Here is a 24,021-nt window from a genome sequence, read left to right on the forward strand (position 1 = left end):
GCAGGGTAGCATGTCACACGCACTTAGCCTGGCGCCTCACACTCAGAACAGGCCTGTGACAGACAAGTGGGGTGACCATGAGTACCATGGGGCCCGGCTACCTCTGGCTTTGCAGCTGGTGAGAGGAGAGGGGAGGGGCAGGAGTGGGCACGGCACAGAGTGACGGTTATTCCCGCCCCCGACTCTGCTGCCCTGGCGCAGTTTGGCGCGTGGGCTGTTTGAGGCAGCGCGGGCTGGCGGAGGGGGGCGGGGCCCTTTGCGCGTCTCGCGCAACCTGAGGCAGCAGCAAAGCCGCCGCTGCGCCGAGGGGGATTCTGCCCAGTGCGCGTGCTCGCCCGGCGGCCACCCCTTTCGTATGTTAGCGTTCGGGGCCTCGCGCACTCCCCCTGGGCTGGCTCAGTCGGGCAGCAGCAAGCGCAGGAGGCGGCGGCGGCTCTGCGAGTGGAGCATCCGCAGCAAGGGGAGGGGGGGCGCAGCAGGGAACAGCCGAGTCCGGGCTGCCTCCTCTCCCCGTCAGAGGGGGCGGGAGACAGGGGAGGGGGCCGAGGGAAGGGGCGACCGTCACCCCCGCATCCAGCGTCGCCGAGCGACTCCTGCTCGCGGGGGGGGGGGGAGGTCTCCACTGGGCCCCCTCCAGCAGCCCGGCCCCCGCGCCGCCCCCCAGCCTGGAGTGCGGGCTGGGCCGGTGGGCACCTGGGGGGGCGGTTATTAGTTTCAGCGGGTGTGAAGGCCGGGGCGTGTGTGGCGGGGAGCTCAACTGCTTACTAGATGGGGGACGTTTGGGAGGGTTGATTAGCTGCCCTAATTAGCATGAATAATTTGGGGGGCTGCCGTGGATAGCTATTGCTGGGGGCATGGTCGGGAGCCTCCTTTTCTGTGGGTGGGTTAATTAGTGGCCCATTTTCTCGGGATTATCTCTCTTGTCTCTCCATCCCCCCCTGGTTTCCACTGGTTTAGTTGGGTCCCATATGTATATTTTACACTGTCCCTGGCGGAGAAGGGGAGAATTTTAAACCCTCCATCCCCAACTTTCCAACCATCACACACAATCCTGCCCGGGAGGACAGAAGCAGCGGCCAGGTTTGTGTCTTTAAAAAAAACACGTTTCTTCTGGTTTGAATTTGAAATCATGCTGTGTCCTCCACCCCAGACTCGTGTCTGCTGTGATAATTCTGTATCTGCGTGGTATTTGTTTGTGAACGTTAATATCTGCATTTACACACTCGTGCTTGCAAGGCATCTGTGTATATTCACATGCACCAACGTGTAAACAGATATTAAAACCTTTTTGTACATAAAGATATGCAAAAATTGGGGGTGTTTTTGTATGGTTTTAATATGTTTGCATTGTATCACATACTCCTAACAAAACCCTTTTAACTGGGTTTCTTTTTCTCTTTTCTTGCCTTTTTGATTTTTAAAAGGATAATTGTATATTGTTAACTTCTGTGATCAGGCACTTATGATATATAGTGCCAAGGACGATTAAAGTGCTGTACAATCATTAATTTTATAATAATTAAACGTATTACATCATGGAAGCAAACACCTTTTAGACATTGATTTTATCTTTTGGTTATTTGCTTCTGTTTAGAAACCACTGGGCTTTAGGAGGCTGTGATTTCATTCACATGAGCATGCTTCTGACCTTAAACATGGTTCTGTTAATCTCATTTTTGTCTTTATTACGTTTACTATGTGATATTTAAAGTGTGTAGAATAAAATTTTATTCTTTTAAAGCATAGAATTTTCTGCCTGTATTAAGATACAGATATTGACTCATCTGTATTAAACACACAATTGCCCAAGTGTAACCTCTTTGAAGACTTTTTCCTTTTAAGACTTCTAATTTCATATATTTTATGTAAATTACTTTGTTTTACTTACAGTCCCCCCAAAATTATATCCATCTGATTTTTGCTCTGCTTTTTCTTACTGTCTTGTGTGTCTCATTCTCTTTTCTCCAGGTTGCAATCTCATTCCCTGTTTAATAGGTTGAGTTTTTTAATGTCTAATATGTCTTTCTTTCCGTAGGTGTTGGTGATTCCAGACTCAGACAGTTAGGGGTTCAGTTTTGAGGAAGCAGAGACGCGAGGGGCTTATTGGATTGAATCTATTTTGCGCAGACTGCCACAGCTCTACATCAATATCCTCACTTCTCTTCCCCACCCTCCTCTCCCCCGAGGGGGGGGAGGAGCTGGGAATCACTTTTAATATCCCCCACCCCCTTCCCCAACACACCTTGGTCCCTGGGGGCACAAGCCAGGCATCACCCATTGTAGTACCAGGAGAACATAATCCTCATCGCTCCTTTCCTGGCCTTGGGGGCTCCAGCAGGACACTGCTCTCTCCCTTGGAGTGCAGATCAGAGAGGCCCTGAAAGGACTTCATTAGCACCCTCTTCTCAGGGGGCACCAAGGAAAGAAGGGTACCAGCAAGCCTTCACCTCACTGAGAGAGCCAGGACAGAAGCTCCAGTTACTGGGGGCACTGAAAGAAGCACCCATCTTTGACATCCCTTCATCTCTTACCCCTTGCTCCCCAAATCTCTGGTAAGTCATACCACATTCATTCATTCATTCAATGCTTTTTTCCCCTCCCCCACTGCTACAAGAGAGGCATGCACAGAGATTGAGAGCAGGGTGGGGGAAGGGATCTGAGAGAAGTGGCTATGTACATGGATCAGGAAAGGGGGGTTTATATCACACACCCACTCTGCGGGAGGGGGGGGGGTCAGGGAATAAGGACAGAGGCATGCTGGCCTCAGAGAAAGCAATGGGGAATTTATACATTATGTGCACACTAGAGAGGAGTGTAATAGCTGAGTCTATGAGAGAAAGGAGATGGATGTAACATTTTTACAGATCAAGTGGTGGGGGGAGTTAATGTTGACCAATATCAGCTTTGTAAGGCAGGGAGGCAAGGGAATGGATTCCTCACTGGAGATCAGAAACTGGGGTGTATGGGTGAAGAATGTTATCACCTACTTGCAAGCCTGGAGAGATGAGGAAAGAAAGGGGGCGGGGATGTCTGTGTCTGAGGGGGATTGTGGAGAAGGGCTGCTGATATCTTTAAGATTACTCAGTTGAAGGGAAGAGATTGAGCAGATAAAAGTAGTATGGGATTCAGTCAGAGGATCCAATTGAGTATTTGCCTATCTGCAGGAGAGGGCATACTGGGAAGGAATTGGGGGAAGGGGGTGCAGAAGGAAGATGATTTTATTTTTTATCTTGCTGCAGTTTGTTTACCAATATGCTTAATATATTCCTTCCTCCCTTGACTGCAGTGGTCTCCACAAATATCCAAAGGGGATGGGGAAGAGGGGTGTGTGAATACAGTGCTTATGCTTTCAGAGAGATGTACTTTGGATTCACCTGCCTGCATTTAAATTGTATAATGTGTATATGGGGAAGGCAGATGACATGCGGGAGTGATGGACACATTGCACTGCTGCTGTTCAGGATACCATGGACTTTATTTTTTTTTTCTGATTCCATTGTTTTTGTAGTCTTTTGTTCTCTCTAAAGCCCTTGTAGCAGTCATGTTTGTACATGATGTTCTTATAAAAACTGCAACCAAGTCTTATTTTTGTAATAAAGGGACTCTACTACTTGTGGTTGTCCCTGGGCATGCCTGTTTAGCTGTAGAGACAGGAGACAGGGTTGCATTTTTTAAATTTTATTTTTAAGTAATAAATGGTCAAAAGCTTTCTTTTTAATAAGTCCTTATCTGTGTATATCTCTCTTATTGGATATACTCTCAATACATAACTATTTCTGTAATTTTTTTTCTTGGGCGCTGATTGCCTTGGTATCTATGCACAGAAGGTAGAATTAGCTGTGTTTTGTACTTCAGTTTAAAATTGTTTTTGATAGTGTTCTCTTTTCAGCATGACATAAGGAGCAGTTCTGGTTTCATAATGTGGTCAAATACCAATCTGCTCCCCTTGCACAATAACTGTAAAATTCAGTCAGAGTCTTTCCCACCAATGTATGATGGATGGCATTTTGCTAACTGTCCCACCCTATCTTATCCCCTGACAGAGCCATAATAATGCTGATGAACTATGGGCTAACGATCTTCCTTACTGCTATTTATGACAATCTCTCAAAGGTCCTTTGCTAGTCTTGTAGCTATTGATCCCACTGTCTTAAGGTGTGGCCTCCGAAATAGGGTTGCAGAAATTGCCATCATGGAACAGGCACTTGTTCTGTTTAAAGTATAGTCCAGCATCAGCTAATTCATGATGATTTTGTGGAAAGTAAAATACCCTTCCTCTCCCCAATAATGTGCCAAAGAGAGCATAGGTGCTTTGTTAGAAATCATAAACAAGAGTGCAATGCTGTACATAGTAAAGGGCGGTGGGTGGGTGGTTTTTTTTCCTGATTACCTCCTCCTTGGGATGATCAGATTTTTTCCCCCCGTTATTGATTAACATTAAATCCCTCAAATCTGAACTGGCAGGGATCAAACAGACCTGGAGATCTATTAAAAAATAGATTCTGCTCTCCAGTTAGCAGCTCTGGAGTTGCTTTGGATACATCGTGATGTAACTGAGACCAGGATCTAACCCAAAGACTAGAAAAGAGTTAATGTGAGAGATCTTCTCCAATATCTTGTGCTCCAGACCATTCTGTAGACAGTAGGAATATACCATAACCGCAGATCACAAGCCAGATAATTAAGGCTAAATGACATTGAGTCCTAATGTTGTGAAACATCTGGAATTTCATTCAGCATTCTTGCAGGGAAGAAATTTTTTTTTTTTTTTTTGTTTGGTTGTTTTTTTTAATGCAGCAGCTTTTGTGACAATGGCACTTTGAGGAAAAGGGCTATGGAACAGTTTACTTCTTCACTTAGAGAATCAATTCTAATTCCGCTATTTGTCAGTAATACCTAAAGGAGTTACTATTTTGACAGTTCAGTTTGCACAATATAAAATGAGTTGTTGGATTCTCATCTTCTAAAGGAAAACTCTTCACATAAAACAAAAAAATAGAATACCACAATTGTCCCTTTTGTTGGCTATCACTAGTCTGGAGACAAGGAATGAGTGGTCCATGGAGATTGAACTCCCCTCTTGCTCCTGGAAGTACTTCCTTATGTGCAGGGCAAGGGTGTATTGGTGGGGATAGGAAGCTTTTGCCATACCTGTTCTGAGTGTAAACAGAGGACTTCAGGTTTCTAGGACCTAAAGACAGACAGTCTGATCTGCCTACTTTCCCTTCATGCTTAGTGAATAAAAACCTTATGTGATTTGAGGCAGAATAGGTGTGTTCCACTAGATTGTTGCAGGGAACAAGATGACAACCAGGGTATGTTTACACAACAATTAAACACCTGCGATACAGCCTCATGGCTTTTATTCCAGTTTAGAGATGTACTCTCAGGAAGACTGCAAATGAAGAGAAAAGGAGCTGGTGTGGAGTACTAGAGCTAAAAGTTGAGATGGCACTTCCATTCCATCCATAATCGAATCACTGGAGGGTTTGTAACTGATTTAATCTCTGAAGCAGATGCAGTCTGTGATTGCAGGGGTAGTCTAACTGACATTCAGTTAGCTGTTGTCCTTGATGGGTTTTTTGTTGTCACTTTTGATCAGGTAAGTGGGTTGAGCACCTGCTGAGAGATTGTTCCCAGTTTGGCCATTGTGGCTTTTAGTGCAAAGGCTTTTCAGCCACTTCTAATCTCTGAAGATGTTTAACTATCTTCTGTTTCACCTCCCCCCTCATGCATGCATATTTTGGATTTGGTACTCCCATAGACACTGCGAAAATGTTTAACACACACCCAGCATTGTCTCAGGCTGCGTGTCTGTTAGATCCAGGGGGGTGGAGTTAGTTTCCGGGGAGGAATTCTGGAAAGCATATCCTACTTAGAAACTGATGCTGCATGTTACTGTCTGAGGTTTGGTCTACACTAGTAACTTATGTCAGTATAACTGTATTGCTCAGTGGGTGGATTTTTCACAGTTACATGCAATTATAGTGACCTAGTTCCTGGTATAGACAATGCTGTATTGATGAGATAGCTTCTCCCCTCTACATAGCTGCTGCCTCTCTGTGAGGTGGATTTCTCCTACACTGATGGGAGAAGCTCTCCCATTGGTGTAGGTAGCTTCTTCACTGAATCAGTGCAGCATGAAGCTGCATTGGTGCAGCACAGCTGCATCAGTGATGCTGCAGCCTTTTAAATGTAGACAAGCTCTGAGAGGCACATTTTCCTCAGAAAGAATATTTTTGAGAATATGGGCAGGACCCTTGAGATGCTGGCATTAATAGAACAAATTGTAATATTTTCAGTGTGTCCCTAATAACTAATTTTGACTGAGTGAAGAGTTCTAATGAGAGCTTGAAGCTGAATAGTCCAGCCTGTCTTTCTGATCAGAATGCTGAAGTAATGGTGATAAGATATCTTTACACCCCTGCCTGGCCTACTTAAGATGGGAAAGAGGTAGTGATCATGTGGTATAGTGCTAGCAGAGCAGAGGACTGGGAGCTAGGATTTGTAAGTTCTGTTTCCCATCTCTGCTGATGAATTGCTTTCTGGCCTTAGGCAAGCTACTTAACTTCTATGTCCCAGTCAGTAAAGTGGGGCTATGTCCTGCCTGCCTTACAAGGATGTGAGTCTTAATGTTTATAAATTTTATAAACCACTTTGAGATCTTCAGATGAAAGATACTGTAGAAGGAGAAAGTATTGTTTCTAGCAAGGCTGATCTATATTTGTGTAAACAATACTGCAAACTATATCTGTCTAAGACATTTCTGATGTGTATATCATCTTAATATATAAGTGACAGTATCTAGATGGCTTTTCTCCTTCCTGTTCATGCTGCAGCTCCGCATGAGAGTTTCTTCAGGTTTTTTTTTTCTCTGCCAGCCTCAGCTTTCTTGAGAAAGGAAGAGCTGAAATAATCAGGGAAGAGATGGCTGGGTGTCTGCAGCTTTCAAGGGTGGAAGGGGTGTTAGGTTGGGAAGAAGAGATTTGAGAAACTTGGCAGAGGAACTGAGGGGCACATTGTTGGCAAGAAGGAGTAGGAAACAAGCACAGGTGAGAGTACTTGACACTGGTTTTGATACTGGGGCAAGGGGATGAGAATAGGGTATGTCTATGTAGGGAAAAAGAGTGAAGTAGCTGGTGCATGTTAGATACTCTGTACTAACTTACTACGTGGACACTCTCACTGCATGGAGTGTCTTTGTGCATGTTAGCTTAATGCACTTTGGAAGTGTACTAAGCTAAACTGCCTGGGAGCACTGTTAGTGTGTAGTAAGTGTGTCCATATGGGGAATTAGTGTGGGAGTAACAAGTGCGCTTTAAATTCACACTCTAGCTTAGTGTGCACTAACTTCCCTGTGTAGACAAGTCCCTTGAAACACATGCTGAAGATCTGTAATGGCTTCTTATAGACATGGTCTTTAAAATCCAAACATTTGTCTGTTGTATTCTTTACACACTTAATGCTCTATGGCTGGATTTAAAATGAGATGGGTTTGCATTTCTAATGGACATAGCATGCTTTTGAGGAGAGAGACAGTAAGTGGTCAGTTTCTGTCTGTCCATAGTAAGGACATGTTTGTAGGGAGCAGAAAGGAGGATAAATTGACTAGAAACCTTCTGAACTTGGCTTTTCCTTTGTTCTTATATTCTGCTATTTCTGAATAAGCACTGGAAGAGGATATATAATTAAGTACGTAGCCAGCAGAGCTTCAGTAACCTGCTAGCCATAGAAGGAAACCTTAACCTACTTCCCAGAGGCTAATATGAAAGATAAAGTAGGGCAGGGTTGGGGAATTGTGAGCCAGTGAGGCCCAGGCATAAGCCCAGACCTCCCCTGCCCCTTGCATCTTTTGGTGCTTGGAAGGAGAAATTGTTACTGGGGTGCTGCGGACACTGCTTTGGGACTTTTGTATTGTAACTTCTATCTACCAGGGGTATAAAACTTGAATCCTGCCCCCTTCACTCCAAACACCTTTTCACTGCTGGAAGGAGAAGGTGCTCCCTCTCTCACTTCTGCAAGAACTTCTTGTCTGCCGTAGGGGGAAGGTCTGCTCCTTTACTTCCCCTCCCCCAGCAGTTGGTTTTGTCCTTTCTCCTGCATAAAGAGCTCTGGTCCTGGACTGTGCTGCTGATCTTAGGTTTCCAAAGCAATAGCAGTAGTGTGATGTTGATATGGTTCTTGACAGTTTCCTTGCTGTCCCACTGGGTTCCAAATAGAAGGTGAAAATGGCCAGTTTTAATTTAATCCTGCTGCTGCTTGGGAAAGCTTTGAGTAGCAGCTTTGCCTGTCTACACTTCGAGTGTCTACCAGTTACTGGCCACTGATGGCTGTTTCCAGGGAAAATCTCAGCATAGGCAAGTCCATGAGTAGATAGTAACTGTTTCAGGTCATATTCAGAAGAGTTTTCTTTCCTTTTTTTTTGGCAACCCTGGGAACAGGAAACTTCATATTTAAACAAATGAAAGTCTAGGTTTTCGTGAATTCTGCTGCTTACTTCATGCTTCCTCATATTCCTCAAGGAAGGTTTCTTACACACCAGTGCAGTGGATTTTTCAGTCTTCATATCAGTTTTTCTTGATTGCTTTGCAGTTTTTAATGATGTTGGCAGGTGGTAAAAGGTCACTAGAGACTGATGTCCTCTATATAGCCAAAGCATGGGGAGCAAAAACAATGCAAATCCATACGGCCTCACTGGTCACCTGGCGGGATCATCTCCACCAACAATGTTCAAATTCAGTACTTTGCAACACTTGTGGGAGTGGGTTGGAATCCATTGATATTTTCTGTGTATGAGGAAGGGATGGCCTTGTGACTAAGGAACAGAACTGGGACTCAGACCTGAGTCCTGATTCTGACACAGGCTCAGTGTATTGTCTTGGGCACGTTACTTCATCTCTGTATGCTTCAGTTTTTCCATCAATAAATTGGGATAATATTGAATGTCCTCACAAGGGAGATGTGAAGCTTAATTAATGTTTATAAGACATTAATTGCATCCTTGAGATCTTTGGATAGGAAATGCTATATAGACACATTTTTTTTCCCCCTCCCCTCTGAATTAAGGACAGAGTTGTGTGTACAGGGAAGAGGTTTGAGGGGTGGTGGGAAGCATGTGGACAGAAACGTTTGTACTATGATTTCTTATCTTCTCCTTTATCTAGACTTCCATTAAAAGGAGATCCCAGAGGTTGCAAGACTAGTCAAGCAAGATGTGCAGCTCAGTTGCTCCCAGGCTGTGGTTCTTAACAGATCGTCGTATCAGGGAAGACTATCCTCAACAGGAGATCCTGAGGGCGCTCAAGGCCAAGTGCTGTGAAGAGGAACTAGACTTTCGGGCCTTGGTGATGGATGAAGTGGTACTGACCATTGAGCATGGAAACCTGGGTGAGGATGAGGTCAAGGTCAGAGTGTGGGCTGGGGAGGGGATCTGACAAGGAGATTAATGCAGGGGTGGTTAACTTTCGTGACAATGTAGTGCACATATGCCAGGATCAGGACACCTAATCTAAATTAATATTGCATATAAATGCATCGCTTATGGGTACTTGATCATCAAATAGAAATTGTTGATTGGCAGTTGGATAAGCTTTGTTCTTCCTCTGCAGAATGAGGGGAGCATTTTAAAGCCTTGGGGTCATGCTTTGGCAACCCAGCCTTACTGTATGAGGGGGTTCTCTCCAAGAGACAATAATGAACTAATACAAGTTTAACTACCTCCAGGATTGCTGGGTTAAAGAGAATTGACTTCATTTAATTTTGTGTGGGCTTTGTAAGTTGATTACTTAAGTTTAGGGAAAGCTGTGAAGGTAACACATCAATATCTCTCTGCAGGTTGGGTTCTGAACTCAGCCTAGATAGCCAAGCAAGCAAACAAACTGAAAGGGAATTTCAGAGAAGAGTAATATGAGTAGTCATGGGGTTGGAAGGATTGATTTATATTGCGATTAAAATAGTTGAATATCTGTAGCTTAGTTAAAAGGTGACTAAGGTGAGTCCCCTTCAAATATGATGAGTGTAAACACCAAAATGAAAAGGTATCTGGAAGAAGTGCGTGGTCAGGAAATAAAATTTCAACAATGCATAGTTATTTAGGTTAGTCAAGACTTAAGAAGACAGGACTTAAAAAACAAAAAAATTTGGTGAGTGGATGAAATTCAGTGTTGACAAATGTGAAGTAATGCACATCAAAATAATTTGAACTACTGCTACACCTTAGTGGGTTCTGAATTAGCTGTAACAGTTTGGGAAAAAGTTGTTGGTGGTGTTGTGGACAATCAATGAATACCTCTTCAATAGTGATCAAAAGGAAAACAAGATGTTAGGATGTATAAAGAATGGGATGTAAAATAATATTGAAAATACAATGCCACTATTATAAGAGGAGCAATAGTGACACTTACGTAAAGTTGTCTAGGAGTTCCCATTATCAAAATCTTTCCAACCTTTAAGATTTCTAATGCTCCGAGATTTGTATGAGGAATGTGAAATTTGTCAAGGAAATGGTCCTGTGGTCAAAGAGGTGTTTTGTGTTTTCTTCATGAAGTCTGTTCAGATTTGGCAGTTTTAAGTTGTTTAACATGTGAAAGTTGTGTTACTCCACGTTTATGACAGTCTTACTGCTAAAATTTCAGAACATTCTATCTGCGCCGAGCATGCTTCTCCATTGTCCCTGTGCCAGGCTAAGGCAACACAGAACCATAGGCACAGCTGCTGGGAAGGATGGACAGAGTGGGAAACGTGTTCTGTCCCCTACTTTTAAACATTTTTACTTTGTTTCTCCTTGGTGATGCAAAATACCCTAAATAACATTTATATTTGTTTAAATGAGTGGTATAAAATGTGCTGGAAGGGTGGGAAGAGAAATTTGCTTAGGCTAGCCATGTCTGCCTAGCCTTCCTCTTCCTTTCTCCTCATTTTTGTCTTTTGTTGAACCACATTCTACCTCCTGGTCATCTCTTCCCCCCTGCCATGCAGGCTTTTCCCCCCCTGTGGTTGCACCTATATACAGAACCAAATCTCCAGATGGGACACAGGCAAAATGAATCTGTTGTCTTCCACTGTTGCTTTTGCCACTTTCTACTCATCCCCATCAAAATACCTTTTGGCTTAGGAGGGGAAGGTGCACTGGAATAGATCCAGTATAAATGTGTTCTGTACTCATCTCTTATATCAACTGGTGTACAGGGTTGTGAAGTGCACAGAACTATTATTGAACAAGGCATACTCCACTAAGAAGCTACAGAAGGTCACTCTGACAGCTGGGAATGGAATCCACATCTTTAATATGGCAAACCCAAGCTCATTCATGTTATTACACTGCCTCTGAGAAAGAATCTGCTAGTGCTGTGTGCCTAGCTACACTATCTGTAAAATGGGGCAACTCTATATCCTAGTAAAGAGGAGAGGATAGAAGTTGATAAAGTGTACAGGTAGGAGTTGAAGAGAGAGTCCCATTCAATTAGATCACATGAAAGTAGACAACTAAATATAGACAAATTTTGTAAGTGCTCATTATACAACTGCTAGAAGTCCAAATACTAAGATAGGTGAACTTGAGTGCCTGGTGTTAAATGAGGCTATTGATATAACAGGCACCACAGAAACTTGGTGGAACGATTATATCAATGGGACATGGTAATACCGGGGTATAAAATGTGTAGGAATGACAGAATAGGTTGTGCAGGTGGGGGAATAGGACTATATGTGAAAGAAAGCATAGTCAAATATAGTAAAAATCTTAAATGACCCAAATTATACCATAGAATCTCTATGGATAGAAATTTCATGCTTTAATAATAAGAGTATAGCTGTAGAAATATACTACTGACCAGGATGGTGATGGTAATTGTGAAATGCTCAGGGAGAATGGAGAGGTTACAAAAATAGAAAACACAATAATGGGGATTTCAACTATCATCGTATTGACTGGGTACATGCCACCTCGGAATGGATGCAGAGATAATATTTCTGGATACCATTAATGACTGCTTCTTGATGCAGTTAGTCCTGAAACCCACAAGAGGGGGAAGCAATTCTTGATTTAGTCCTGAGTGGCACACACGATCTGATCCAAGAGGTGAATGTAGCTGAACTGCTCAGTACTTGCGACCATAATGTAATTAAATTTAACATCCTTGTGGGAGAGAAAATACCAGAGAAGGCTACCAAAGTATTATTTAACTTCAAAAAGGGGAACTACACAAAAATGAGGAAGGTCATTAAATGGAGATTAAAAGGAACAGTCACAAGAGTGAAATGCCTGCAAGTTGCATGGAAACTTTTAAAAAACATCACAATAGAGGCTCAAATTAAATTTATACCCCAAAATAATAATAATAATTAATAATAAAAAAACAGTAAGAGGGTCAAAAAAAGGCTACCATGACTAAACAATAGAGTAAAAGAATTGGGGCAAAAAGGTGTTCTTTAAAAATTGGAAGTAAAATATTACTGAGGAAAATAGAAATGAGAGGGCAAGGAAGAAGAGAAGAGCAGCTAGTCCTGTAAGAGGAGAGAGAGAGTCAATGGAGATAACACCACCAAACGTGAGCCCCAGGAGGATATGGGATGGGTTGCGGAGGATTGCAAGGGCGAATAGGAATCGAGAGGACTTGCAGCCAGAGGGAACAGGGGATAGACCGGAGAATCACCGTTACCAGGAAAAGGCAGGTCTACGGATTGGAGACTCCTTACTGAGAAGAATAGACAGGCCTGTAACCAGAGCTGATCCAGAGAACAGAAGGGTGTGCTGTCTGCCGGGTGCTAAGATACGGGATGTGGACCTGAGGCTGAAGAGGATCCTAACGGGAGTGGGAAAGAATACGCTGATTGTCCTTCATGTGGGAACAAATGATACAGCTAGATTTTCGCTGGAAGGTATCAAGGGAGACTATGCCAGGCTGAGGAAGACGCTTAAGGAAATCGAGGTTCAGGTGATCTTCAGTGGGATTCTGCCTGTTCCTAGAGAAGGGCAACAGAGGTGTGACAAGATTGACGATCAACAGATGGCTCAGGGAGTGGTGCTATAAGGAGGGCTTTGGAATGTATGGCCACTGGGAGGCATTCATGGACAGAGGACTGTTCTCTCGGGATGGACTTCACCTGAGTAGGGAGGGAAATAGACTTCTAGGATGGAGGCTGGCACAACTGATTAAGAGAGCTTTAAACTAGGAATTGGGGGGCGATGGTTGGGAGATGTCCAGGTAATCTCCACACCGGATTTTAACATTGAGAGGGAAGAAAACGAAGAAAGAAAGGATACAGCCTGGATAGGAGAATGGACATAGGGAGGAAGGGTAGTGTAGATACCATTCTAATAGGTGATACTGGTGGTAGAATGTCTGAGCTTAATCGGGTAAAGGATGTGAGCGAAGCCAAACAGCAAGAATTAAGATGTTTGTACACCAATGCGAGGAGCCTAGGTAACAAAATGGAGGAACTAGTGCAGGAAGTGAAACCGGATATTATAGGGATAACAGAAACATGGTGGAATAGTAGTCATGACTGGAGTACAGGTATTGAAGGCTATGTGCTGTTTAGGAAAGACAGAAATAAAGGCAAAGGTGGTGGAGTAGCATTGTATATCAATGATGAGCTAGACTGTAAAGAAATAAGAAGTCATGGAATGGATAAGACAGGCTGTCTGGGCAAAAATCACATTGGGGAAGAAAGCTACTAGAGCATCCCCGAGATAGTGCTTGGGGTGTGCTATAGACCACCGGGATCTGATTTAGATATGGATAGAGACCTCTTTAATCTTTTTAATTAAGTAAATACTAATAGGAATTGTGTGATCATAGGAGACTTTAACTTCCCAGATATAGACTGGAGGACAAGTGCTAATAATAATAGGGCTCAGATTTTCCTAGATGTGATAGCTGATGGATTCCTTCACCAAGTAGTTGCTGAACCAACAAGAGTGGATGCCATTTTAGATTTGGTTTTGATGAATAGCGAGGACCTCGTAGAAGAAATGGTTGTAGGGGACAACCTTGGTTCGAGCGATCATGAGCTAATTCAGCTTAAACTAAATGGAAGGATAAACAAAAATAGTTCTGTAACTAGGGTTTTTGATTTCAAAAGGGCTAATTTTAAAAAATGAAGGAAATTAGTTAGGGAAGTGGATTGGACTGAAGAAATTTGGGATCTAAAGGTGGAGGAGGAGGAAGCCTGGAATTACTTCAAGTCAAAATTGCGGAAACTATCAGAAGCCTGCATCCCAAGAAAGGGGAAAAAATTCATAGGCAGAAGTTGTAGACCAAGCTGGATGAGCAAGCATCTCAGAGAGGTGATTAAGAAAAAGCAGCCTACAAGGAGTAGGAGTGATCAGCAAGGAAAGCTACCTTATTGAGGTCAGACCATGTAGGGATAAAGTGAGAAAGGCCAAAAGCCATGTAGAATTGGACCTTGCAAAGGGAATTAAAACCAATAGTAAAAGGTTCTATAGCCATATAAATAAGAAGAAAACAAAGGAAGAAGTGGGGCCGCTAAACACTGAGTATGGGTGAGGTTAAGGATAATCTAGGCACGGCCCAGTATCTAAACAAATACTTTGCCTCAGTCTTTAATGAGGAGCTTAGGGATAATGGTAGGATGACAAATGGGAATGAGGCTTTGGAGGTGGATATTACCCACATCCGAGGTAGAAGCCAAACTTGAACAGCTTAATGGGACTAAATCAGGGGGCCCAGATAATCTTCATCCAAGAATATTAAAGGAACTGGCACATGAAATTGCAAGCCCATTAGCAAGAATTTTTAATGAATCTGTAAACTCGGGTTGTACCATATGACTGGAGAATTGCTAACATAGTTCCTATCTTTAAGAAAGGGAAAAAATGTGATCCGGGTAACTACAGGTCTGTTAGTTTGACATCTGTAGTATGCAAGGTCTTGGAAAAATTTTTGAAGGAGAAAGTAGTTAAGGACATTGAAGTCAATGGTAATTGGGACAAAATACAAAATGGTTTTACAAAAGGTAGATCGTGTCAAACCAACCTGATCTCCTTCTTTGAGGAGGTAACAGATTTTTTAGACAAAGGAAACGCAGTGGATCTAATTTACCTGGATTTCAGTAAGGCATTCGATATGGTTCCACATGGGGAATTATTAGCTAAATTGGAAAAGATGGGGATCAATATGAAAATTGAAAGGTGGATAAGGAACTGGTTAAAGGGGACACTACAACGAGTCGTACTGAAAGGTGAACTGTCAGGCTGGAGGGAGGTTACTAATGGAGTTCCTCAGGGATTGGTTTTGGGACCAATCTTATTTAATCCTTTTATTACTGACCTTGGCACAAAAAGTGGGAATGTGCTAATAAAGTTTGCGGATGACACAAAGCTGGGAGGTATTGCCAATACAGAGAAGGACCGGGATATCATACAGGAAGATCTGGATGTCCTTGTAAACTGGAGTAATAGTAACAGGATGAAATTTAATAGTGAAAAGTGCAAGATCATGCATTTAGGGATTAATAACAAGAATTATTGTTATAAACTGGAAATAACAGAGGAGGAGAAGAACCTCGGAGTATTGGTTGATCACAGGATGACTATGAGCCGCCTTGATATGGCCTTGAAAAAAGCTAATGCGGTCTTGGGATGTATCGGGTGAGGTATTTCCAGTAGAGGTAAGGAGGTGTTAGTACCGTTATACAAGGCACTGGTGAGACCTCATCTGGAATACTGTGTGCAGTTCTGATCTCCCATGTTTAAGAAGGATGAATTCAAACTGGAACAGGTACAGAGAGGGGCTACTAGGATGATCCGAGGAATGGAAAACCTGTCTTATGGAAGGAGACTCAAAGAGCTTGGCTTGTTTAGCCTAACCAAAAGAAGGCTGAGGGGAGATATGATTTGTAGAGAGCAATGTATCAGAGGAATAAATACCAGGGAGGGAGAGGAATTATTTAAGCTCAGTATCAATGTGGACACAAGAACAAATGGATATAAACTGGCCATCAGGAAGTTTAGACTTGAAATTAGATGAAGGTTTCTAACCATCAGAGGACTGAAGTTCTGGAACAGCCTTCCAAGGGGAGTAGTGGGGGCAAAAGACCTATCTGGCTTCAAGACTAAGTTTGTTAATCTTATGGAGGGGATGGTATAATGAGATTGGTCTTTGACTATTAGCGGTAAATATGCCCAATGGCTTGTGATGGGATTAGATGGGGTGGGATGTGAGTTACTACAGAGAATTCTTTCCTGGGTGTCTGGCTGGTGAGTCTTGCCCACATGCTCAGGGTTTAGCTGTTGGCCATATTTGGGGTTGGGAAGGAATTTTGCTCCAGGGCAGATTGGCAGAGGTCCTGGGTTTTTTTCGCCTTCCTCTGCAGCGTGGGACACGGGTCACTTGCTGGAAGATTCTCTGCACCGTGAAGTCTTTAAACCATGATTTGAGGACTTCAGTGGCTCACATACAGGTTTGATACAGTAGTGGGTGGGTGAGATTCTGTAGCCTGCGTTGTGCAGGAGGTCGGACTAGATGATCATAACGGTCCCTTCTGACCTTAAAGCCTATGATTCTATAAACTCTGGCAAGTCAAGTGTAAAAATATAATTAGGCAAGCCAACCAAGAATTTGAAGAGTAGCTACTAAAAGACACTTTAAAAAAAAAAAAAAAAAAAAAAGTATATCAGGAGCAGGAAGCCTGTCAAACAATCAGTGGGACCACTGAATGATAGAGGTGCTAAAGGAGCACTCAAGGAAGACAAGACAGTTGCAGAAAAGCTAAATGAATTATTTGCATCGGTCTTCTCTGCAGAGGCTGTGAGGGAGATTCCTACACTTGGGCCATACAATTTAGGTGACAAATCTGAAGAACTGTCCCAGATTGAGGTGTCAATAGAGGAGGTTTTGGAACAAATTGATAATTAAAACAGTAACAGGTTACCAGGACTAGATGGTACTCACCCAAGAGTTCTGAATGAACTGAAATACAAAATTGTAGCACTACTAATTGTGGTATGTAACCTATCACTTAAATCAGCTTCTGTACCAGATGACTGGAGGATAGCTAATGTAATGACAATTTAAAAAAATGGGTACAGAGGTGATCCTGGCAATTACAGGCTGGAAAGTCTAACTTCAGTACTAGGCAAATTGCTTGGAATTGTAGTAAGAAACAGAAATATCATATCATATCACAGAGGTGAACATGATATGTTGGAGAAGAGCCAACATGGCTTTTGTAAAGCGAAATCATGCCTCGCCAGTCTATTAGAATTCTTTGAGGTGGTCAAACAAACATGGGCAAGGGTGATCCAGTCACATTAGGGTACTTGGATTTTCAGAATGTCCTTTGACAAGGTCCCTCACTAAAGGTTCTTAATCAAAGGGAGCAGTCATGGTATCAAGGTCCGCTCATGGATCAGTAACTGGTTAAAAGATAGGATACAAAGGGTAGGAATAAATGCTCAGGTTTTAGAATGGAGAGAGGTAAATAGTGGGGTCCCCCAAGGATCTGTACTGGGCCCAGTGCTGTTCAATATATTCATAAATGATCTGGAAAAAGGGGTAATCAGTGAGGTGGCAAAATTTGCAGATGATTCAAAATTACTCAAGATAGTTAAATCTAAAGCATACCATGAGAGTTAAAAATGGATTTCACAAGACTGGGTGACAAAATGTTAGATGAAATTCAAAGTTGATAAATGCAAAATAATGCACATTGGAAAGCATAATCGTAACAATACAGATGAAATGATGGGGTCTAAATTAGCTGTTACGATTCAGGAAAGAGATCTAGGAGTCATTGTGGGTAGTTCTCTGAAAACATCCAATCAGTGCGTGGTGGCAGTCAAACTAACAATGTTAGGAACCATTTGGAAAGGGATAGATAATGCCACTATATGAATCCATGGTACGGCTGTAACTTGAATACTGCATGCAGTTCTGTTTTCCCTGCCACTCTGTACTTTTTCCAATTGTAATATCTTTTTTGAAAGGCAACAAAAATTATTAGGGATATGGAACAGCTTCTGTATGAGGAGAGATTAAAAAGACTGGGACTGTCCAGTTTGGAAAAGTGACAACTAAGGGGGGATTTAATAGAAATCTATAAAATCATGAATGGCATGGAGAAAGGAAATAAGGAAGCGTTATTTATCCCCTTGTATAACACAGGAAGCAGGAGTTGTCCAATGAAATTAATAGGCATAGAGTTTAAAACTAAACAAAAGGAAGTATTTCTTCACGCAACACACAGTCCACCTGTGGATCTCATTGCCAGGGGTGGTTGGGAAGGTCAAAAGTATAACTAGGTTCAAAAAAGAATTGGGTAAGTTCATGGATAGGTCCTTCAATGGCTATTAGCTAAGATGGTCAGGGACACCATCAGATGTCCACAGGTCTCTGACTGTTAGAAGCTGGGCCTGGATGACGGGGGGATGGATCACTCAATAATTGCCCGGTTCTGTTAATTGCCTCTGAAGCATCTAGCATCAGCCACTGTCAGAAAAAAAGATACTGGGCTAGATGAACCCAGTATAGCCATTCTTATGTTCTAACTCCCTGCAGATATAATCCACTGTTTCTTCTCAAGTGACTGGTCCACAGAGGATAATGACCTACTGTTGCTGCCAGCTCATATTATTTTAGCACAAATCATAGATGTCTGTTGCAGGGCTGGAGGTGTAGGGTTCAAATGCTGCTAACAACCCATGATGTGGGGAAGGTGGTGGTTACAATTGTATTTAATGGAGTTTGTTTGCCTTTTTTCTTTGTTAAAAACTTAAGACATTACATTTGAAAAGCCAAGAACCCACAAGTTAGGAAGTGCCAGAATTAAGGTTGCAACTTTAAAAAAATAAAATAAAATAAAAAATCTTTCAGCATGTTATTTTGTATAATCAGTGGCACATTGTCACTCAGCTTGTGTGCAGTTGTAGTTGTCCTGTCTCAAAAATCTGGCAGAAACAGCAGAAGTTCAGAGAGAAAAATGATCAGCAACAAGAAAAAAACTTACATATGAGATTAAAAAGTCTAGGATTGTTTGGGCTCAGGAAGGAATTTTCCTCCAGGGCAGATTGGCAGAGGCCCTGGGGGTTTTTCGCCTTCCTCTGCAGCGTGGGGCATGGTGTCACTTGCTGGAAGATTCTCTGCACCTTGAAGTCTTTAAGCCATGATTTGAGGACTTCATTAGCTCAGACATAGGTTAGGGATTTGATACAGGAGTGGGTGGGTGAGATTTTGTGGCCTGAGTTGTGCAGGAGGTCAGACTAGACGATCATAATGGTCCCTTCTGACCTTAAAGTCTATGATTCTATGAAAAGAGAGGAATAACAGAGGATATAATAAGCTGTCATACAAAACAATGAATTCTACGGAGAAAGTAGATTGGACCTTCTGTTCACTGTTTCTCACAAAACAAGAACAATGGAGCATTAAATGAGATTGAAAGGCAGCAAGTTGAAAACTGATAAAAGGAAATACATTATCCGTTTACGCAGTGCACTGTTAACAGTGGAACTCCTTGCCATAAAATACCGCTCAGGTCAAAAAGTTAGTAGGACTCAAAACAGGATTGTATATTTATATGGAACTCGAACATCCAGAATTATGGGGGGGGGGGTTAAGTTTGGAAGGGATAGAAACCTTTCATGAGTTGGGGCATAAACCACACTATAAAGGAAGTGGAGGGTGATTTTTTTTCCCTATGGGCAGGATACTCCATAGCTTGCAACTTCAGGGTTCTTGTACCCTACATGGAAGCATCTGCTGCTGGCCACTGTTGGAGATAGAGTACTGCATTATTAAACTAGATGGACTACTGAGCTGATCTGGTATGGCAATTGCTGTGTTCCTCTGAAAGTGACTAGAAGTAAATGGGATGAAATTGAGCAAAGCTGTGACACTTTAGTCTGGGTATTAACACTAAGAGTTCTGCTAAACTGTGGAATAGCCTTCTCCAAGGGTAATGACGGAACATTCCTCATGCCCAGCTTGTTCCTCTTTCGTTTGGCTGGGACATTTAAAACTAGACTAAATAAAGCCCTGAAGAATAGACTATAGGGAACAATTTTGCTATGAGTGGAAGCGGGAGATGGACAAAGATATATAACCCAACAGTTATCTGTATAGAATTGAGTAGGTTTTTTGTCCCTTGCCTGTGCATAGGTCTTGCATGACTTAAAAAAAAAAAAAAAAAAAAAAGAGGCTGGCCAGCAGAGAAATGGAGCATAGGACCTAGATGCTGGTGAGAGCATCACTGAGGAACTCTGAATTCCTCTTTCACCAAAATTGTTCACCTGAGCATCCATCTTTGAAAACCTTGCTCTGTAATTATTAGCAGTTTGAGAGTAGTAGCTCCTCCTTGCCTCTGATATTGGAGGAGAAAGGTTGTGAGGTAAAACAGAGAGGCTTTCATGAGCTTTTCAGCAGTTAGAGCTGTTGGATTGAATGGAGGTGGTGTGTCCTAAAAAGTATTTGGTCATAAAACTAAGACTGCAGTCTTTAGAAGATCTTCTGGGCTCTCCCACAATTGGGGATGCAAAAATGAATGAGAACTTGGATTAGGGATTACAGGAAGGGAGAGTAGTGGTATGTGCATAAGTGAAAAGACCCAAGCTATGGTTAGCTAGCCTATTTGTTGCCAAGTGGATGATGTCTGGGAAATGGCTAGGGGTTTTTATTTCTATATTTTGAAAGGGAGATATTAATAAAACAGATGTTGGGTTGCAGAGAATGGCTTGCCCCTACAGTCAATAGAAGATGCTAATCCAAGCATCTGAGGTTTCTCTAGACTGCATCCTTCCGGGTCGTAGCTGCCAGTGCAAGTCCACCCTGACCTCTCTCTCCACCACATCCTGGGACCTGATTCATTTCCCCTCATGCAACCTGCCCCTTGTTACTGATTCAGCCATTGAGTTGGAAACCAGTAGTTGAGGTCCTGTCTCGCCAAGTTCCTGTGGTGGCGGGTGAAGATGCTAAAGGGAATAATGAGACCAGGACATGTGGGCATATCTTCCGGTTGAGAGAACTGGAAGGAACAATGAGGATTAGAGGATGACTATCCTCCTTTTCAGTACAACAAAAGGGGTGGCTCTGGATCATCTCTGGTGGAAAGATGTTTTCTTGTTGTGTTTTAAAGAGCTGCCATTAAATCTACCAAGAGATGTTTTCATTTCTGCCCCTTTTTCAGTTAGCTCGATGTCCAGATGTTTTGCTACTGGTCCCTTCAGCATCTTTCTGGTATTAGTCATACAGCTCTGTTTGAGAGCCCTCCCTACAGTATGCAGCAAATGGCTCTGGGAATGATGGAACGGAGGCCAGCAGCCTTGTCCGTCCTCGCCCAGCACTGCAGAATTGGCATGTCTCCTTCTGCTGGCAGCAGCCATCACAAACTCTCCTTGATGACGTGTGGATAATGTATCTCCACACTAGAGGCTGGAGAGAAAATTGCAATGAGCACAAAATACCGAACAGCGACTAGAAATTAGGTGAATTTAGTGCTCATGAAAGGTGCTGAGATGGGTGCCTATTAGAGCAGCTGTGGTCTTTATTCCATGAGCAAGAACAGCAAAGGTGCAGGAGTTCTGCCCTCCTCCCGGTGTACCTCAAATTTGACTAGTTAGGGCCATCTCTAGGAGGAAAAGCAAGGTTAATCGGTGGTTTATTCAATCCTTGGTTTCTCTGCTGACATTACCAACATTTAAAAATTCAATTTAAAAATTGCTTCTTTCTTTGCTTACCTGATGAAACCTGGTATTTGCTTTTCTGACAACTATATCTCAAAATTGGAAAATTAGTAAAGCAGTGCATTGGAGAGCAGGTTCCTTTGCTGCTTGTTACATCAGCAGTTGTGCAAGACACTTGTAACTACTGACTTGGGTCTTGGCAAATAAAAAAGCCATTTCAGTTTGCCTTTTAGTACTAACCAATTTCTATCCAATTAACTTTGGCTAGGTCTACACTACCTGCCTGAATCGGCGGGTAGAAATCGATCTCTCGGGGATCGAATTATCGCGTCTCATCGAGACGTGACAATCGATCCCCGAATTGACGCACTTACTCCACCAGCGGAGGTGGGAGTAAGCGCCGTCGACGGGGAGCTGCAGAGGTCGATTTTTGCCGCCGTCCTCACAGCGGGGTAAGTCGGCTCCGATACGCAAATTCGTAGCTGAATTCGACCTATCTTAAATCGACCCCCCCCTGTAGTGAAGACCTGCCCTTTGTGTCTCTTACTCCCTTTAATCTGAATTTCCAAGGACTTGCCAAATTGATTCAGGTTGAACCCTAGGGGTGATTGTCACTACTTGGCAACTATGGACCACAAGTAGTGGGGTTTGTAATAGTAGCTGCTGAGTATTGGCATGAGATTATTTAACAGCAGTAAACTTTAGGTGCCAGGGCCTGAATGACCAAAGAAGCTGCAATTCGAACCCCTCCATTATTATATCAGGTACGTTTTTAATAGCTGCCACATGAAGCGGTGAACATTGCTGTTTCTCTTCATGCTTTCATCATCATGGCATTGAACATAAACTTTCCCACGCTGAACATACAGACAAGAGAGCCTTAAGTTGTGTGCCAGAATGTTGCTGTGGTTGGCAGTTTCCTTACTTGCAGGTATTGGAGCTCACAAATGTGGTATTCTGTTGGGGCTAATTCCACATAATGAGGGCTAAAAGTGTGCATAGCTATTTTAAAGTTCTTCAGTGACTCCAGAGGATCTCAATAATATCCCACCAATAGTAGAACTGGCCTCACCCTAGAGTATCATCTGTGCATGATTCAGTTAAGCAAGTTAGAAGGACAAGAATCTTTATGTGGGGAGTTTTTTCTTCAGACATTACCTCAGAAATGCTCTTAGAAGTCAGGCCATTCTGTTTTACTCACCTTTTAGACCACTGAGCAAGAAAGTCAGAACTGAAGGAAGCTGCAGCTTGAACCTCCAAACAGGTCACTGTTTGAAAATGCTGAAGAACGTGGCTGAATTTTGGGATCACTGCAAGGAATCCCAAGGCTGGATGTATTGGGGAAAACAATCTTGTGTCAAAATGGTTCAAACCTGGATGCTTATCTATGTCACATGCAGAGGGTTGAATTTAAGCTTCTCACTAGATTTGATCAGAAAACAACTCTACCCCCAGTCCCTTCAGGGAATGACTGCGGGGTATCTTGGATTTACTTTCACCTTTCCCTAGAGCAGTGCTAGAGGTCATCAGTGCACATCATTTGATTACTGAGTGGGATTGTGGGTGTGGGGGACGCTGGATATTAGGATATCTTGGTTAGGTGGAATATGATGAAACAAGGTCATTTAGTGCTTAAAGCACAGGATTGGGCATTAAGAGACATGGGTTCTATTCCTAGAAGTTCCACTGACTCACTGTTTGACTGTGGACAAGTCACTTCGCCTTTTTGTGCTTCAGTTTTCCCCAGAAGTAAAATGGGGCCAAAATTCTGACTGACCTCATAAGGTTATAAGGTTTAAAGGGATCTTAATCTCATTAATTTCAAAGGCCGAATTAAAAATAGGATGAGATCTGGCACCTGCTCCTGAGTCACTCTGTCAATTTTTGTTGTTTTTACAATAACATTTTCCTTTAATTTATTTCCCCATTACTGTATGAAACTGGCATAAATAAGGGAAACTGACTATACAGGGGGAAACTGAAATTGACTAGACTACTGTCAAGTACACAAACTAATATATATGTATTTTTCCTTTTATTTATCTCTTTCAGCTAGATATTGCAAGTGTTAATAGCATGTACAACATTTTCAGACAGAGTTGTGATTTTTTTTTTTTTTAACTTGACACTGCCCTTTTAATGTTTGCACAGCATGTTGAGCTTGGATAGAAGCCACTTTCTAAACATCATGATAGGCAAAATGTACTAATGTTACCTAAGGATGGGAGGAGAAATAGTCTGCTCTCAATGATCAAGAAAACTGTGCTGGATTACCCTCACTACTGGAACTGTTTCAGCCATAATGTAGAAAAGGCCTCTGATTCAATCACCTTCACTACAGACACAGCCATTCTTGCCATATATTGCAGATACTGGATTGA

At 42.6% G+C, this 24,021-nt stretch overlaps 1 protein-coding gene across 3 annotated transcripts in view; it reads left to right on the top strand.

Annotated features, from left to right (window-relative positions):
• Positions 1 to 325: 325 nt before the first annotated feature.
• Positions 326 to 24,021, top strand: part of RIMKLB (ribosomal modification protein rimK like family member B) — a 79,912-nt gene continuing 56,216 nt past the window's right edge. For 2 of the 3 annotated variants that reach the window (XR_008446241.1, XR_008446243.1), the window contains exons 1-3: positions 326 to 1,080; positions 2,036 to 2,552; positions 9,165 to 9,387. Coding sequence is in view for 1 of the 3 variants with exons in the window: in XM_054040172.1 (XP_053896147.1) it covers positions 9,213 to 9,387 (175 nt within the window). In the remaining 2 variants the exon portion in view is untranslated. The remainder of the gene's footprint in view (positions 1,081 to 2,035; positions 2,553 to 9,164; positions 9,388 to 24,021) is intronic. The other variant, XM_054040172.1, reaches the window with a different exon arrangement.

This window comes from Malaclemys terrapin, chromosome 1 (genome assembly GCF_027887155.1).
Source record: "Malaclemys terrapin pileata isolate rMalTer1 chromosome 1, rMalTer1.hap1, whole genome shotgun sequence".
Classification (NCBI taxonomy): domain Eukaryota; kingdom Metazoa; phylum Chordata; order Testudines; family Emydidae; genus Malaclemys; species Malaclemys terrapin.